The sequence below is a fragment of the Phytophthora sojae genome (assembly GCF_000149755.1).
Source record: "Phytophthora sojae unplaced genomic scaffold PHYSOscaffold_2, whole genome shotgun sequence".
In the NCBI taxonomy this organism is placed as follows: domain Eukaryota; phylum Oomycota; class Peronosporomycetes; order Peronosporales; family Peronosporaceae; genus Phytophthora; species Phytophthora sojae.
In genome coordinates, this window is record NW_009258116.1 from 8158077 (window position 1) to 8170532 (window position 12456).

General features: G+C 52.0%; 4 protein-coding genes across 4 annotated transcripts; 3 read left to right on the top strand and 1 right to left on the bottom strand.

The window, feature by feature from the left end:
* Positions 1 to 474: 474 nt before the first annotated feature.
* PHYSODRAFT_482262 (hypothetical protein) lies at positions 475 to 1872 on the bottom strand (the record flags this gene model as incomplete). The annotated part of the gene is made up of 3 exons (XM_009522336.1): positions 475 to 1152; positions 1228 to 1602; positions 1678 to 1872. 3 exons carry the CDS (start codon positions 1870 to 1872, stop codon positions 475 to 477), a joined length of 1248 nt encoding a protein of 415 aa, XP_009520631.1.
* Positions 1873 to 4023: 2151 nt separating this feature from the next.
* PHYSODRAFT_408242 (hypothetical protein) lies at positions 4024 to 5133 on the top strand (the record flags this gene model as incomplete). The annotated part of the gene is made up of 1 exon (XM_009522337.1): positions 4024 to 5133. A coding segment is annotated over one exon (1110 nt), but the record flags the coding sequence as incomplete, so codon positions are not given.
* Positions 5134 to 8789: 3656 nt separating this feature from the next.
* Positions 8790 to 10387, top strand: PHYSODRAFT_311861 (hypothetical protein; the record flags this gene model as incomplete). Its single annotated transcript, XM_009522338.1, has 3 exons — positions 8790 to 8914; positions 9026 to 9595; positions 9625 to 10387. 3 exons carry the CDS (start codon positions 8790 to 8792, stop codon positions 10385 to 10387), a joined length of 1458 nt encoding a protein of 485 aa, XP_009520633.1.
* Positions 10388 to 11131: 744 nt separating this feature from the next.
* Positions 11132 to 12448, top strand: PHYSODRAFT_311857 (hypothetical protein; the record flags this gene model as incomplete). Its single annotated transcript, XM_009522339.1, has 3 exons — positions 11132 to 11156; positions 11585 to 11762; positions 11836 to 12448. 3 exons carry the CDS (start codon positions 11132 to 11134, stop codon positions 12446 to 12448), a joined length of 816 nt encoding a protein of 271 aa, XP_009520634.1.
* Between the last annotated feature and the right edge of the window lie 8 nt (positions 12449 to 12456).

Consider the following 12456-nt stretch of genomic DNA (forward strand, 5'->3'; position numbering starts at 1 on the left):
CCTGCAACCTCAGGGCCCTACAGCACGCCCTTGACATGGCTTACACCACCCAAAAGGGAAGGTGCTAATATCTCGTTTGCTTTGGAGTTCTCCATTTTCACAGTGAGGTCTTTAGTAAGTGGTGTGGGGTAGCTTTTTCAAGAACTCTTGGCTTATCTGCGATTTACCCAATCGAGTTTCAAACGTACCCGCGCTGACCATTACACTACGCTCTACCTCGGCCGAAAGTCCTGCCCCCTGGCCCAGGAACTCGAACACTCAAACATATAATGTTTTTTGTTTTGTTTTGGAAAAAGGTATACTAGTATTGAGTTCACTTACGCTAGTAACGAGCTCCCATAGCCATACCGCTCACTGCCATGGGATCGGTTACCTTTAACGCTGACCAAACAGTGGATGGCAGTGGCGAAAACCCAACTGCCGTTTTTGACAACATCTATCCGACCATTTTGTTTCATCTCTATGTTAGTTGCGCTAGTAGGCCGTAACTTCGTTGTTCTCTTTCTGCCACACGAAAGTCTTCATCTCACTCGGAAACCTCTTGGCAAACGTGCTGTCAGCCACGTCTGGCCGTCGGAACCATTTAGGGTTCGTCTTCGAGTTCCGATGGATGTCCACAGTGAGCAACGCGGTGCGATGGTAAATCTGCAACACGTTCCGCTTGCCAGGATCCGCGGATTCTACGACTTCTAATGTCGCCGACGCCTCCGGACTGGGCAAGAACAATGTGTAGGGTAACACATTGTTGAGGATCCCAACCAGAGACAGGATGACGTCCGTCGTGCTGGTTTGGAACGGAATCTCCACGTCCGTGTATGCTTGGCCGTAACCTTCGCGCATGTTAAAGTAATGGATGGGGTGCTTGATGTTGGGCTTGGGGCTGTAGTACTCGCAGTCGGTTCGGTTGCACAATCGCTCCGCTGCCAGGATGAGGCCGTTAACGTCCTGGTCCTTTGCTCCGCGGAATACAGCAGCCGTCTTGCCAGCGCTGCACCATGGCGCCACCCCCTTTGTTCCTTCAGCAGGACACGCATCCATCTTTTCGATGAAATCCTCAATATCACCCGCACTTTCAGCGTAGACCAGCGTATCGAGCGGTTGGTCCACGTTCGCCACTTTGTTGCCGCGTCCGAGCTGGTGGTCGAAGATGTACTCGCGCAAATCCAATGCCGAGCCGACAGTCGCAGCGTAGTCCTTGCCCGGTAGACCCTTTGGGTTGAGAGCCACTTTGCCTCCGTACGTGTTCACGTTCAGGTACTTGCGCATGACATGCGAGAGGTGCATGTCTTCTGCCGTCGCCCACGACGGCGGACGCTCCTTCATAAAGTACTCGAGCCACGTCTGCTCGAGGAACCACATGCCACAGAGGTAGTCTTGCTCCACCCAGTCCACAGAATTGAGGTTGTAGCCTACGTTCGGCCAGCTCTTGTATCCATCGAACGTGGACGCCCGCAGGTGCCCGAAGTTCCCCCACACGCCCTTCTGCAGGTTCATGTACTGGATGTAGTCGTACACAGTCGTCGAATCGATGTTCCTGTCGTCGTCCACGACCAGAACGTACTTGGTCTTCGCCATGTAGGCTAACAGGAAGCGTCCGTGGAACTTGTGGTTGTAGTTGGATGAGGTCATGACGAGTTGGCTCGACCGGTCGGGGTACTGCAGTCGCATGGCCTCGACGACCTCTTTGTATGCATTCTCATTCGGCGAGTTGAAGCTCATGACCCAAACGTCTGGCGGAGTCACTTTTTGCTGGTTCAGCGCTGCCTCCAGTTGAAGTTTCAGGGCCTCTGGACTGCCGCGAAACACATTGAAGATGATTGTCGTCGATGTGTCGCTCCTGGCAAAGCTTGATGTGTAGAACTCGTCGCCCATGGGGAGCTGCTCGGTCGTTGGATCTGCCTCAACAACGTGGTGGGCGCTCTCCTTGGAAGCGGGGATATTTAGCAGAGTTTGTTGCCCGTCGACCTCTTGAATGGAGACTCGTAGATTTCTGCTGCTGAGCCTGGTCAAACCGGACAACGAGCCCACAGTCCAACAGACAGAAAGGGCCCAGAGTCCGAGAACCAAGTAGCCAACATTGGGTCGTCGCTGCAGCACCTCAACGACGCTCACGCTTGGTCGTCTGGAGCGCATCTGTCCGAGGAGGAGAAGAAGTTGCTGAATGGAGCTGCTATGAGAGACCTTTCGAAGCAAAAACGTATTGTGTTGCAACAGCTTGAAAAACGGATGCATCGTCCCACGAAAAGAAAAGACCAGAGAATATTGGAGCGCAGAAGCTCATTGGGCCTGCTGCTTCCTTATTTTATCGTAGGCTGTCGTCGGTTTTGCTGGTGTGTTCGACATTTCATCGCAATGAAAGCATTGGCAGAAGAACTCGGGTGCTGCGTCTTCCACTGACATTGCAATTAAGGAGTGAGAAAGCTGCATGTTTCGTGTGCGCACCAGGAAACAGTTCGAAGTACAGCGCTACTTGCCGCATAAACAATATTGTGCTGCGGTCACGTTGGAAAGTGTGTGCCATGACGAAGGAAGCTCGACAAGAGCCCAAACATGCGAAAGCAGGCTTAACGGGAGGCTACGCCATCAAGCCATTCATTGGCTCCGGGTTGAACCACTTCCGGAAAGGTTTGCTGTGTTTCATTCTAAAAATGAGCGTGGACACTTTGCAGCATCAAAAAGTGGGCGTGCTATCCTATTTCTATCGCTGACCGTAGGTGTGTGCTGATTGGACAACTACAATAGCAATAGGAATATGTAACCGACTCGGTTCGGTTCAACCGAGGCATCTTGAAGTGTCACACCTACACTCCACGACAAAAAGATATGGACACCACCAAAAGTGGCTGTAGCTTCGTCATTTTTTATCGTTTTAAGGTGCGGTTTGGACTAGAGTTGCAGAACACGCTGATAAAGATCTGCACGCTACTAACACGCGCATTTGCGCTTCTTCAGGTAGCTCACATACAAATCACTGGTTCTGCCCAGGTGACAAAACTTATGGACAGCTAATCCCCATGCAAAATCCTATATTAACCAAAACCCCTTACAAATGATACAACTTGGACTTTGTATGGGGGGAGTTACAGCCACTTTTGGTGGTGTCCATATCTTTTTGTCGTGGAGTGTAGGGCTGTTTCGTGCACCGGTTTTGGTAGGGTTGTGACTGTAATTTCCATCTTTTTAATCGTACTTAGTAGAGAATCGCCATTGATGTCTCAATGGGCTATCCCCGTAATAAAGGGCTGATGAATTTGCACGAAAGTACTTTCGTGCACTTTCGAGCACTGAACGAAACAGCCCTAGTCACACCCAGCTGATACCATGGGCGGATTGCTGTGTACCTGTCGCTTGGTACACTTGGCATATTCGCGCAGCCCCATTTCCGGGACCAGCAAGGTAAGGAAGGATCATTGGGTATGCAAGCGCTACTCTATGGCGACTGGCAAGGTGTAATGCACGAATACGTGAATCACCATTACCGCCCTCATATCGGCGGGTTCATTACTGAACCGTGATGCAGGTTTGCTTCCACGGAGGCTTGAACCGAGCTCAAACATGTTAGGTATCCGATCCTAAAGCTAGCTTCCTCTCATTTGTACGCGCCTCATTTTAGGCAAGAGAGGTTCAGTTGCGAAACGAACGTGAAACGAACCTGCCCTTTGGTAGCGAAGCAGCGACTGGTAGCTGGTAGCTTGCCCCGGACAGCAAAACATGGCACTCCGCCCTCCACAGCACAAAGCTCATTGAGCAGTCGATCGCCCTCTCCGCAGGATCAAATCCACCATGCCGGCGAAGGAGCTAGTGATAAACGCCGAACCAAACAGCAAGTCCGAGACGTACCGTTCCGCCACCGCTATCCACGAGTACGAGCATATCACGGACGAGAGCCCCACCTGCCACCTCCGCAGCGACGCCACTCTAATCGTTATCAACGGGGGCGACGACGCCATCGACGTCGAGAAAGTCAAGCTGGAGAACGACGACAAGAACGAGCACAAGCGGCCGCCTCCGGGCGGAAAAGTCAAGCTCAAGTTCCTCAACGGCCTGCGGGGCATCGCCAGCCTCATGGTCGTCCACATCCACGCTGGGTACCTGCAAGAGTCAACGATTGCGCCGAGCGGAGTCGACACGTTCTTCGTGCTCTCGGCGTTCCTGCTCACGATGCTCAACGAGTCCAAGATCAACCGGTTGATCAGTCGTCGAGACGGCCCCCGCCAGTGGATGATCACGCTGCTGGTCTACTTCGTCAAGCGCGTGCTGCGCGTGTACCCGCTGTTCGCGTTCGTGGCGTTCGTGCTGACGTGTATGCCCGAAGCAACCCGCACGCACTACTACAACCTCGCGCACTACCACATCGAGCACTGGAGCATCTGGGAGATCCTCACGTTTGAGCACCGGTATTACCTCTTCTGGACGATGCCGATCGAGATCACGTACTACTTCATCATCCCGGTCTTCCTGGCCGCGGTTTGCCTCCTGGGTAAATTCAAGTGGTTCGCCATAGTACCGATGTACGTTTGGGTGTACCATGAGGGAGGTCACACGAGCCGAAGAGGCCACGGAGAGTTTCGACCGCACTTGTCGACGTTCCTGGCGGGGTCTTTGGCTGCCGTGGTGCACTCCGAACTGAGCAAGTGGATGAAGGAACGCCGCTTTGAGCCGCGCGTATGGCAGCTCGCTGTTATCCGCGCGTTTGAGCTGATCATGATCTGCTGCGTGTTGAGCAACGTGTCCCGCGGAGACTTCAAGCCGTGGTTCAAGTTATTTCCTTGCGAAGACGCAGAGGTGCCGTCGGTCAGCCTACCGGTGTCAGCAATGATTGTGATCGAGACGTTGTTCCCGTCGGCAATCTCTCGGGGGCTGGAGTGGAACTTCCTCTGCTACACGGGGAAGATCAGCTTCTCCATGTACCTGCTCCATCCGTTCGTGAATTTTCAGCCGTTCCTAAGGGAACTCCCGCGTATTGATCAGTTCATCGTGCGCCTGGTCTTGGTGTACGCCCTGGCGACGGTCTCCTATCTCATCATCGAGCGCAACTGCCAGCGGCTTGCGGTTGCAATCGGCAAGAAGTTGACCAGATTCTCAGGATCTGCGCCAGCTCGAGTCGAAACTGCGTCGAAGACTCCGCAGTCGCTTGTTGCCCGCGTGATCGCTCGTCTTAGATCTGTCCGCTAAGAAACTAAGAAACAAACTGTTTGCATATTAATGGTGGGTCGTTCTCGAAGCTACGCACCTTGCCACGGAGGTTTTGGCTTCTTGAAGTAAGGCCGGTACTCTTCATGGCGGAAGTACGGTGGGTCGTCGATCGTATTAATCCGCCAGTCTTATGATTACTACTTCGGAAATGGATCAACTCGATAACTACCGTCTTCCCTCGTACTAGACGCCTAGGCGTTGTATTCGAGGTTGGTCAACAATCCCGAATCTGATCGCTCCCTCGAATTGAAGCAATTGCAAAATAGAACGCCTACCCAAGCGTAACACAACTCTTGTTAACGTTAGTAGTTGCCAACAATTCTGCTGCCATTTGGACGAGGTAGTACCTCTGTGCCGACCGCCAGCCATACGAGCGGAAGTCGAGCTCTTGTTTTGTCGTATCATTATACAATCGCCCTCCCGCGACACAAAAGCCCACGCCAAGAATGTCAGCCCAAGAAAAAGCGTAATAGCTACAGTATCGGATTCAAGCGCAGTGTTGCTGGAGAGTACAGCAAGGGTGTCGACGGCTTTGGGTTTGCCGCCCTTGCCGCAAAACTCAAGATACCCTCGCCGTCGATAGTTCGGAAATGGGTTGAGCAGCTGGGCGCCTTAGAGACCACTACCAACCTTCAGGGATTTTAAATTTACTTGAATACAACGCCTACCTTTTGCATCCTTCAGAGTTTCGTAGTTTCACTTGAATATAACGCCTAGGCCTTTTATTCAAATATAACGCCCACTAGGCGTTCTATTTTTTTAGAACGCCTAGGCGTCTAGTACGAGGGAAGACGGTAGGGATTTTGCGGTCTGGGGGCAGGTCCTGCATCGAGTAGGCAGCTCCATCTTTCTTGTTTGCCATCGAGTTCAGACCCAGGTATGGAATGGCAAAGTATTTAGCAAGTATTAATAGTATGGGGTGTTGGAACACGTACTCACCAAATACCCAAGAAGAAGGGTGGTATCCCTTTCCCCACAGTGCGATGTCAGTGTGTTGTCGTTAGCGATTTCTCTCGTGTACGCGATGGTGGTGTCCTCAGTGAACGGAATCATCAAGCCATTGTGAACTGCGCCTACTAGAGAACCAAACGTCAAAAATCGGGGTGTAGTTGAAGACTTGCAACTTCTCGTACACGTCGACAAGCAGCAAGTGGAGAACGCTGGCGTACCAACGCGATGAAGGCAACTGGGGTAAATCCATCCGATCGGTTCCTGAACAGAAGTCCGACTCCTCCGGCTAGCGATGGGTAAACAATAGCGGTATTTGCGCTAGTGTCGATCGCTGTCGACCCAGAATGCCATTTGCTTGGCGTTGAAAGTCGGAGCTTTGTCTTGATCATGGTATCGAATTGTTGATTCGTGTGGTAGTCCATGCTGTAAGAGTGAAGCACTCGCAAGGAGCATTGCGGGCTCTTAATGAACGTCTAGGGCAGTAGCCAGTGGCTAATACTACCTTCTCCACTCGTCGAGATCAATTGGGGCAAAGGAGCAGTACATTCACAATAAAGCCTCGGTCTTGGAGGGCCGAGACGAGGGACGTCGACGCGCGGAGTTGTCGTCGCGGCGTCGGTCCGAGTCGAGGGCCAACGAGGCCAGCCCCATTGAGGCTTGGATGTGGATGTACTGTGACGAATGCCTAAAAGATTGAAGACGCTGAAAAAGGAGTTAGTAGTACGAGTACTTCACGCACTTACATGACTCGCACTTCGGCACACAACAGGTTGGTCCGTGGTTTGCCAGACGGTAGAAAAAGCTCTCGCTTGGGATGAGGTACCCGGCCTTCGTGAGATCGGCCTCCCTTCGCGGCTGCTTCACCGTGGATCGAACCACCGATCGGAGCCCAAAGTTGGTCCATGGTTGCCAGACGGTAGAAGATGTTCTCGCTTGGGATGATGTACCCAGCCATGGTGAGGTTCGCCTCCCTCGACGCGGTTGCTTCACCGTGGATCAAGTCATCAATTGGAGCCCTGTGTGTGGATTCACTCTTCGACACGCTCGCGTTGCTTCGTTAGGGGAGCGCGAGTAGCCCCAAAAAGTAGGAGTAGTGAAGGAACGAGCGTGAGCGCGACGAAGCAGGTGCATGGGCCTTTCTCAATTGTGAGCGAACCCGGTAGTAGGACTTGTGACAGCGATCGGTCCGTTCGACGTGGAGGATGATCACTTAGAGCGGAGCGAACCGTCCGCCGGATGGACTGCAACTGCCCTATCCATGGCCGTCGACTCAGGACTGGCTTGCATGTTGCTCGTCAAACGCTAGCGTGACCTTCTGCGAAGGTGTCGTTGGGAATCGTGGGCTTGCTGGTCACACCTCGAAAGAGTGAATGGTACTGCTCCTATCTATCGCTACACTATTCCTAGCGTGGGAAAACCCTCGCCACCGGATGCCGCATGCATACGGAGCCGTTTGGCGAAGAAAACCAGGCACCTAATAATACACACCTAGCTGACTTCGAGAGCTTGGTCCATGATAGGAACTGACTTGATCTCTCCTCGCCGAGAACCCCATTTTCAAATGCGCCTTCGGCTCCTTCCAAAATCTCCAGTCTTCCCTCGTACTAGACGCCTAGGCGTTCTAAAAAAATAGAACGCCTAGTGGGCGTTATATTTGAATAAAAGGCCTAGGCGTTATATTCAAGTGAAACTACGAAACTCTGAAGGATGCAAAAGGTAGGCGTTGTATTCAAGTAAATTTAAAATCCCTGAAGGTTGGTAGTGGTCTCTAAGGCGCCCAGCTGCTCAACCCATTTCCGAACTATCGACGGCGAGGGTATCTTGAGTTTTGCGGCAAGGGCGGCAAACCCAAAGCCGTCGACACCCTTGCTGTACTCTCCAGCAACACTGCGCTTGAATCCGATACTGTAGCTATTACGCTTTTTCTTGGGCTGACATTCTTGGCGTGGGCTTTTGTGTCGCGGGAGGGCGATTGTATAATGATACGACAAAACAAGAGCTCGACTTCCGCTCGTATGGCTGGCGGTCGGCACAGAGGTACTACCTCGTCCAAATGGCAGCAGAATTGTTGGCAACTACTAACGTTAACAAGAGTTGTGTTACGCTTGGGTAGGCGTTCTATTTTGCAATTGCTTCAATTCGAGGGTGCGATCAGATTCGGGATTGTTGACCAACCTCGAATACAACGCCTAGGCGTCTAGTACGAGGGAAGACGGTAGCCACATCTTCACAGCTGGGAAAACGCATATCGCTACCCCCAGTATGACCAGAATCGCCGCCCATGCACTAGTCCATACCCACGTACTCGATGAAACTTTCAATTTAGTCGAGGGTTTGTCGTTGTCAGTCGAAAATATTGTGACACAGCTCGATTTAACTGTTGTCCTTGCACTTGAGTCCGCTCGGTGGAATCCGAGCTATGGCATTCTTGGGTGCTGTTTCTCTTCGCAATGAGCTTCGGAAACGAACCCATCGGCCGTTAACCACTGAGCCGTTAACCACTTCGACGTCGCTTCGAGTATTCGCTAGGCGAGGACAAAGGACGTTCATCCGCTTCGAACCCGGCACGCTCGCTCGGGCGACCCACCACTGCGAGATTTACACTGCGAGGATTAACGGTGAAGGTGCATCAAGATCTGGCGATGTCTGTGCTTCCGCTCTACCTCGACATCGACGTGTACGACGCCGACAAGAGTCGCAAAAAGAGGGATTCGGTGTCAAAGAGAGGATGGCTGTGGGGCGGCGTGATTGCGCTTAGCGCGGTGGTGTTCGTCGTCAACTTCGCAAATGATGGCGGGCCGGTTTCTTCAGAGTCGGAGGTCAGACGCAGTGCGGTGGTTCACAACAAGACATCGGCGACTCACAGCGAGAATAAAAGCGAACTACTCGCTGCTAGAACTCGTCAACAAGGAAGCAGTATCCACCACCTAGTCAACGACGAAGAGGGAGACGACCCGGTTCCCGACCAACTCTCACCTCCGCATCGATGGCCACCGCTACAAGAGGGAGTGGAGGAACACTGTTTGTATGTAGGAGACTACGGACTGCTGGAGCGTCTGAACAACTCAGCACAAACCTTTTGCGCTGGTAGCAAGTCTCCGTATACGGTTTACAGTGTTGCCGAGGCCGAATTTCAAGCCGCAACGATGGATAATCTCGTCCTGGAATGGCGAGGTACCCCTGCGTCCGATGCTGTTGACACTTGGACACAAAATGCGACGGGTGACGACACAAGATTTGTGTACAATTCCGCGTCAGCGTACTGTGGCTGCGAGAATTCGCTGCATGGAGCTCTGAATATCTGGACGAATTCTGCCGCTGGTGGCAGTCATTGCCAGCCCCTACCATCGGATTTGCCGACCAACATATCGATCGTGCCACGTGCAGTGGTCGTTTTGAGAAAAGACCAGACTCCATTCGAGCAAATTGTGGGCATTTTGATACGTGGGTTATGATGAACGTCGTTGGGTGGAGCAGGAAGACGACGCAACTTGTGACATTCGATCGTCCATTGCCGAGCACGTTCGATGAGCTGCAGCACGCGCTTCCAGGGCCCGAGAAACCCGTCATTGATGGCGACCAAGGTCCAAAGCATGTGATTCGCTTTGATTCCATGCTAATCGCTCTGTTTGAAGCCACCGGGCCCTTGATGAGTCATTTGTACGATGACCAGCCGTGCTTCGCCAATAAAATGGTTGCGGATTTCCGGGATGTGGCGCTAAAGAGCATGGACGTCAGTCCACGAAACCAGAAGACCCAAGCTCGGCGATGTCTAGTCACCGTTATTTCGCAGAGGGAACGAGGCGTGTGGCAAAACGAAGGGGAAATCCTGGATGGAATGCGCAACGACTACAAAGACGCTTACAAGGTCGGTGTGTGCGAGTTTCAATCTTTGGATTTCGACAACATGTCTATTCACGACCAGATGCGCGCTATGGTGGACAGTGACGTCGTCATTGGTATGTACAGCGACAGTATGGTGCACGAGATGTGGACTCGCCCCGGGGCTGACGTGGTGGAGATTTTCCCGAACCAGTTCTACCGCTGGGAACATCGCAATCTATGCCAGTTTCTTGGGTGTTCCTGGAATCAATTTCGTGGGGGAGACGATATTGTGATACCTACTTCTGACTCAATCGATACCGACAAGTATATCCCATACCAAGAGTGGAAGGAATTCTTTGGCCCACTCTTTCGGGTTGCCATCGCAAGACTCGAAGGATTCATTGAAGGAATGTAGGTAGGCCTCACGTTAGCGTTTGTATCAGCTGCTTCAATTTTACTTTTCTTCTACTGTATTGTGAACGTTAGTGCGCCATGCGCTCAGGCAAGAGATAATCTACGTTCTCCAATTTTTATCTACTGTTGGCTTGAGTCATTAATGCACGGCTTGGAATCCAAGCATGAACAGGTATGGAGAGAGGTGGATCTTTGTTTTGAATCTGGTTGCCATTAACGGATCTCGTGCCATGTCAATTATCGCCCATGCTAGCTCTGTTCATTGCACCAAAACACTCTGACGAAATTGGGATTGTGCAACTCGAGACTAACTACTGGTTTTGCTTGGTACTATAGTTAGTTCTTTAAAGCATTCTATGTGTCTCGTTCGTCATGCTTGCAATTAATTGGCGGTAGCCATCGCACCCTAACGACGTTCAAAAGCACTGTGTGCTAGCTTGGGTTGATTTGTCAACTACTTCGAAGTAGAAAAACATATAAACGTGAGATCTGTGACTTGTATTCAAAGGAAACCTTGCTACAAAACCCTCGCTAGTAACATCAATGGATCGGCGGATCGGCATGAGGGGCAGCATTTTGGTGTAAGTTTGTTCTAATTTCGACGACAAAGATCTTCGCCTTGACATGCCTAACTAACATAAAATCGCAATATGCTATCCATAGCAACAATTGCCCTGTGCTCCCTTTTCTATAGTACCTAAGTACTGGTCTTCTGCATATAGTTATCTGCTGTCCACGCAGAGCAATGTCTCAACAAAAGCTTTACTTAGGTCAGCTATCCTATACATTGCAATGCACTCGATCATTCCGATAAGATTAAGATCCTAATCTTGTGTGGCGTATCTCAACCCGCGAGCTCTTCGTTTGAGACTGTCAGCTCTCTGCTACCATGCCAGCGTAGACTCAGTTTTCGTTCTTCCTCCAGCCACCCAAGCTCACAACCAACACAAGACATCTCAGATGAAAGTCACCGAGTGCGTCGACCCCAGTCCGATCCAGGGCGATGAACGTCGTGGGGGTCTCAAGAAAAAGCACAAGGCGTATATTGTACTGACCGCCGTTCTAGCGGTTGCAGCGGTCCTCACTATCTCACTGATCCTGACACAGCAGTACGACACTCAGCAGACAGAGACCCAAGAAGCAAACACCCAGCAAGCTGACAGAAACATCCACACTGCAGACAACGAGACTGTGATAGCCCCCGAGAACGAAACAACCTCCGACTTTGCCCCCAAACCACTATTCTTCTTCCTCGGTGACTCGATCACCGAGCAAGGCATTGACCCAGCGAGGGGCGGCTACATCCCGGTGCTGCAGAACAAGGTGTCACGCTCGGCCGACGTCGTCGCGCACGGACTTTCGGGCTACAACACAAGGTACACAGTCACAAAACAACCGACTTTGTTGCCCTGAAACTCACGTTATCGTTTACTTTACCTTGCCTACTAGATGGCTGCTCAAGTACGCAACTCCGGTCGTAGAGGACGAGATCAAAACCTACACGTACACCCCAACGCTCGTCACGATCTGGTTCGGCACAAACGACGCCGTCTTGCTTAACGGAAGCAGATCAGAGAAGCACGTCCCGGTCGAATCCTACAAGGAGAATCTGGCGACAATCGTGCGCAAATTTCAAGCACTCCTCCCCAGCGCCGACATCCTTCTGGTCACACCACCGCACGTCGATGACGAAAACAGACGCAAACATGCCGAAGAAGAGTCGGGCAAGTGGAAGGGGGTAGTGGATCGATCCAACGCCAGGTCGGGGATTTATGCTCGTGCGTGCGTCGAGACTGCCAACGACATCGGCATCCCCGTGCTGGACTTGTACTCGCACTTCAACGCCATGCCCGAGTCGACTCGCAATCCGCTACTCTGGGACGGCTTGCACTTCACTGCGGAAGGCCACGAAATCGTGAGCGAGCTGCTTCTCACCAAATTCCAAAGCGAGTTCCCCGCTGTAACGAAAGCGCTCGAATCGTGGAAGATCATCGGATCCAATGTCTTGTGCGAGACGGACCCATGGGTCCCAGGGACTACAAACGAGACGCTAACGAGTTGATTTCGAGA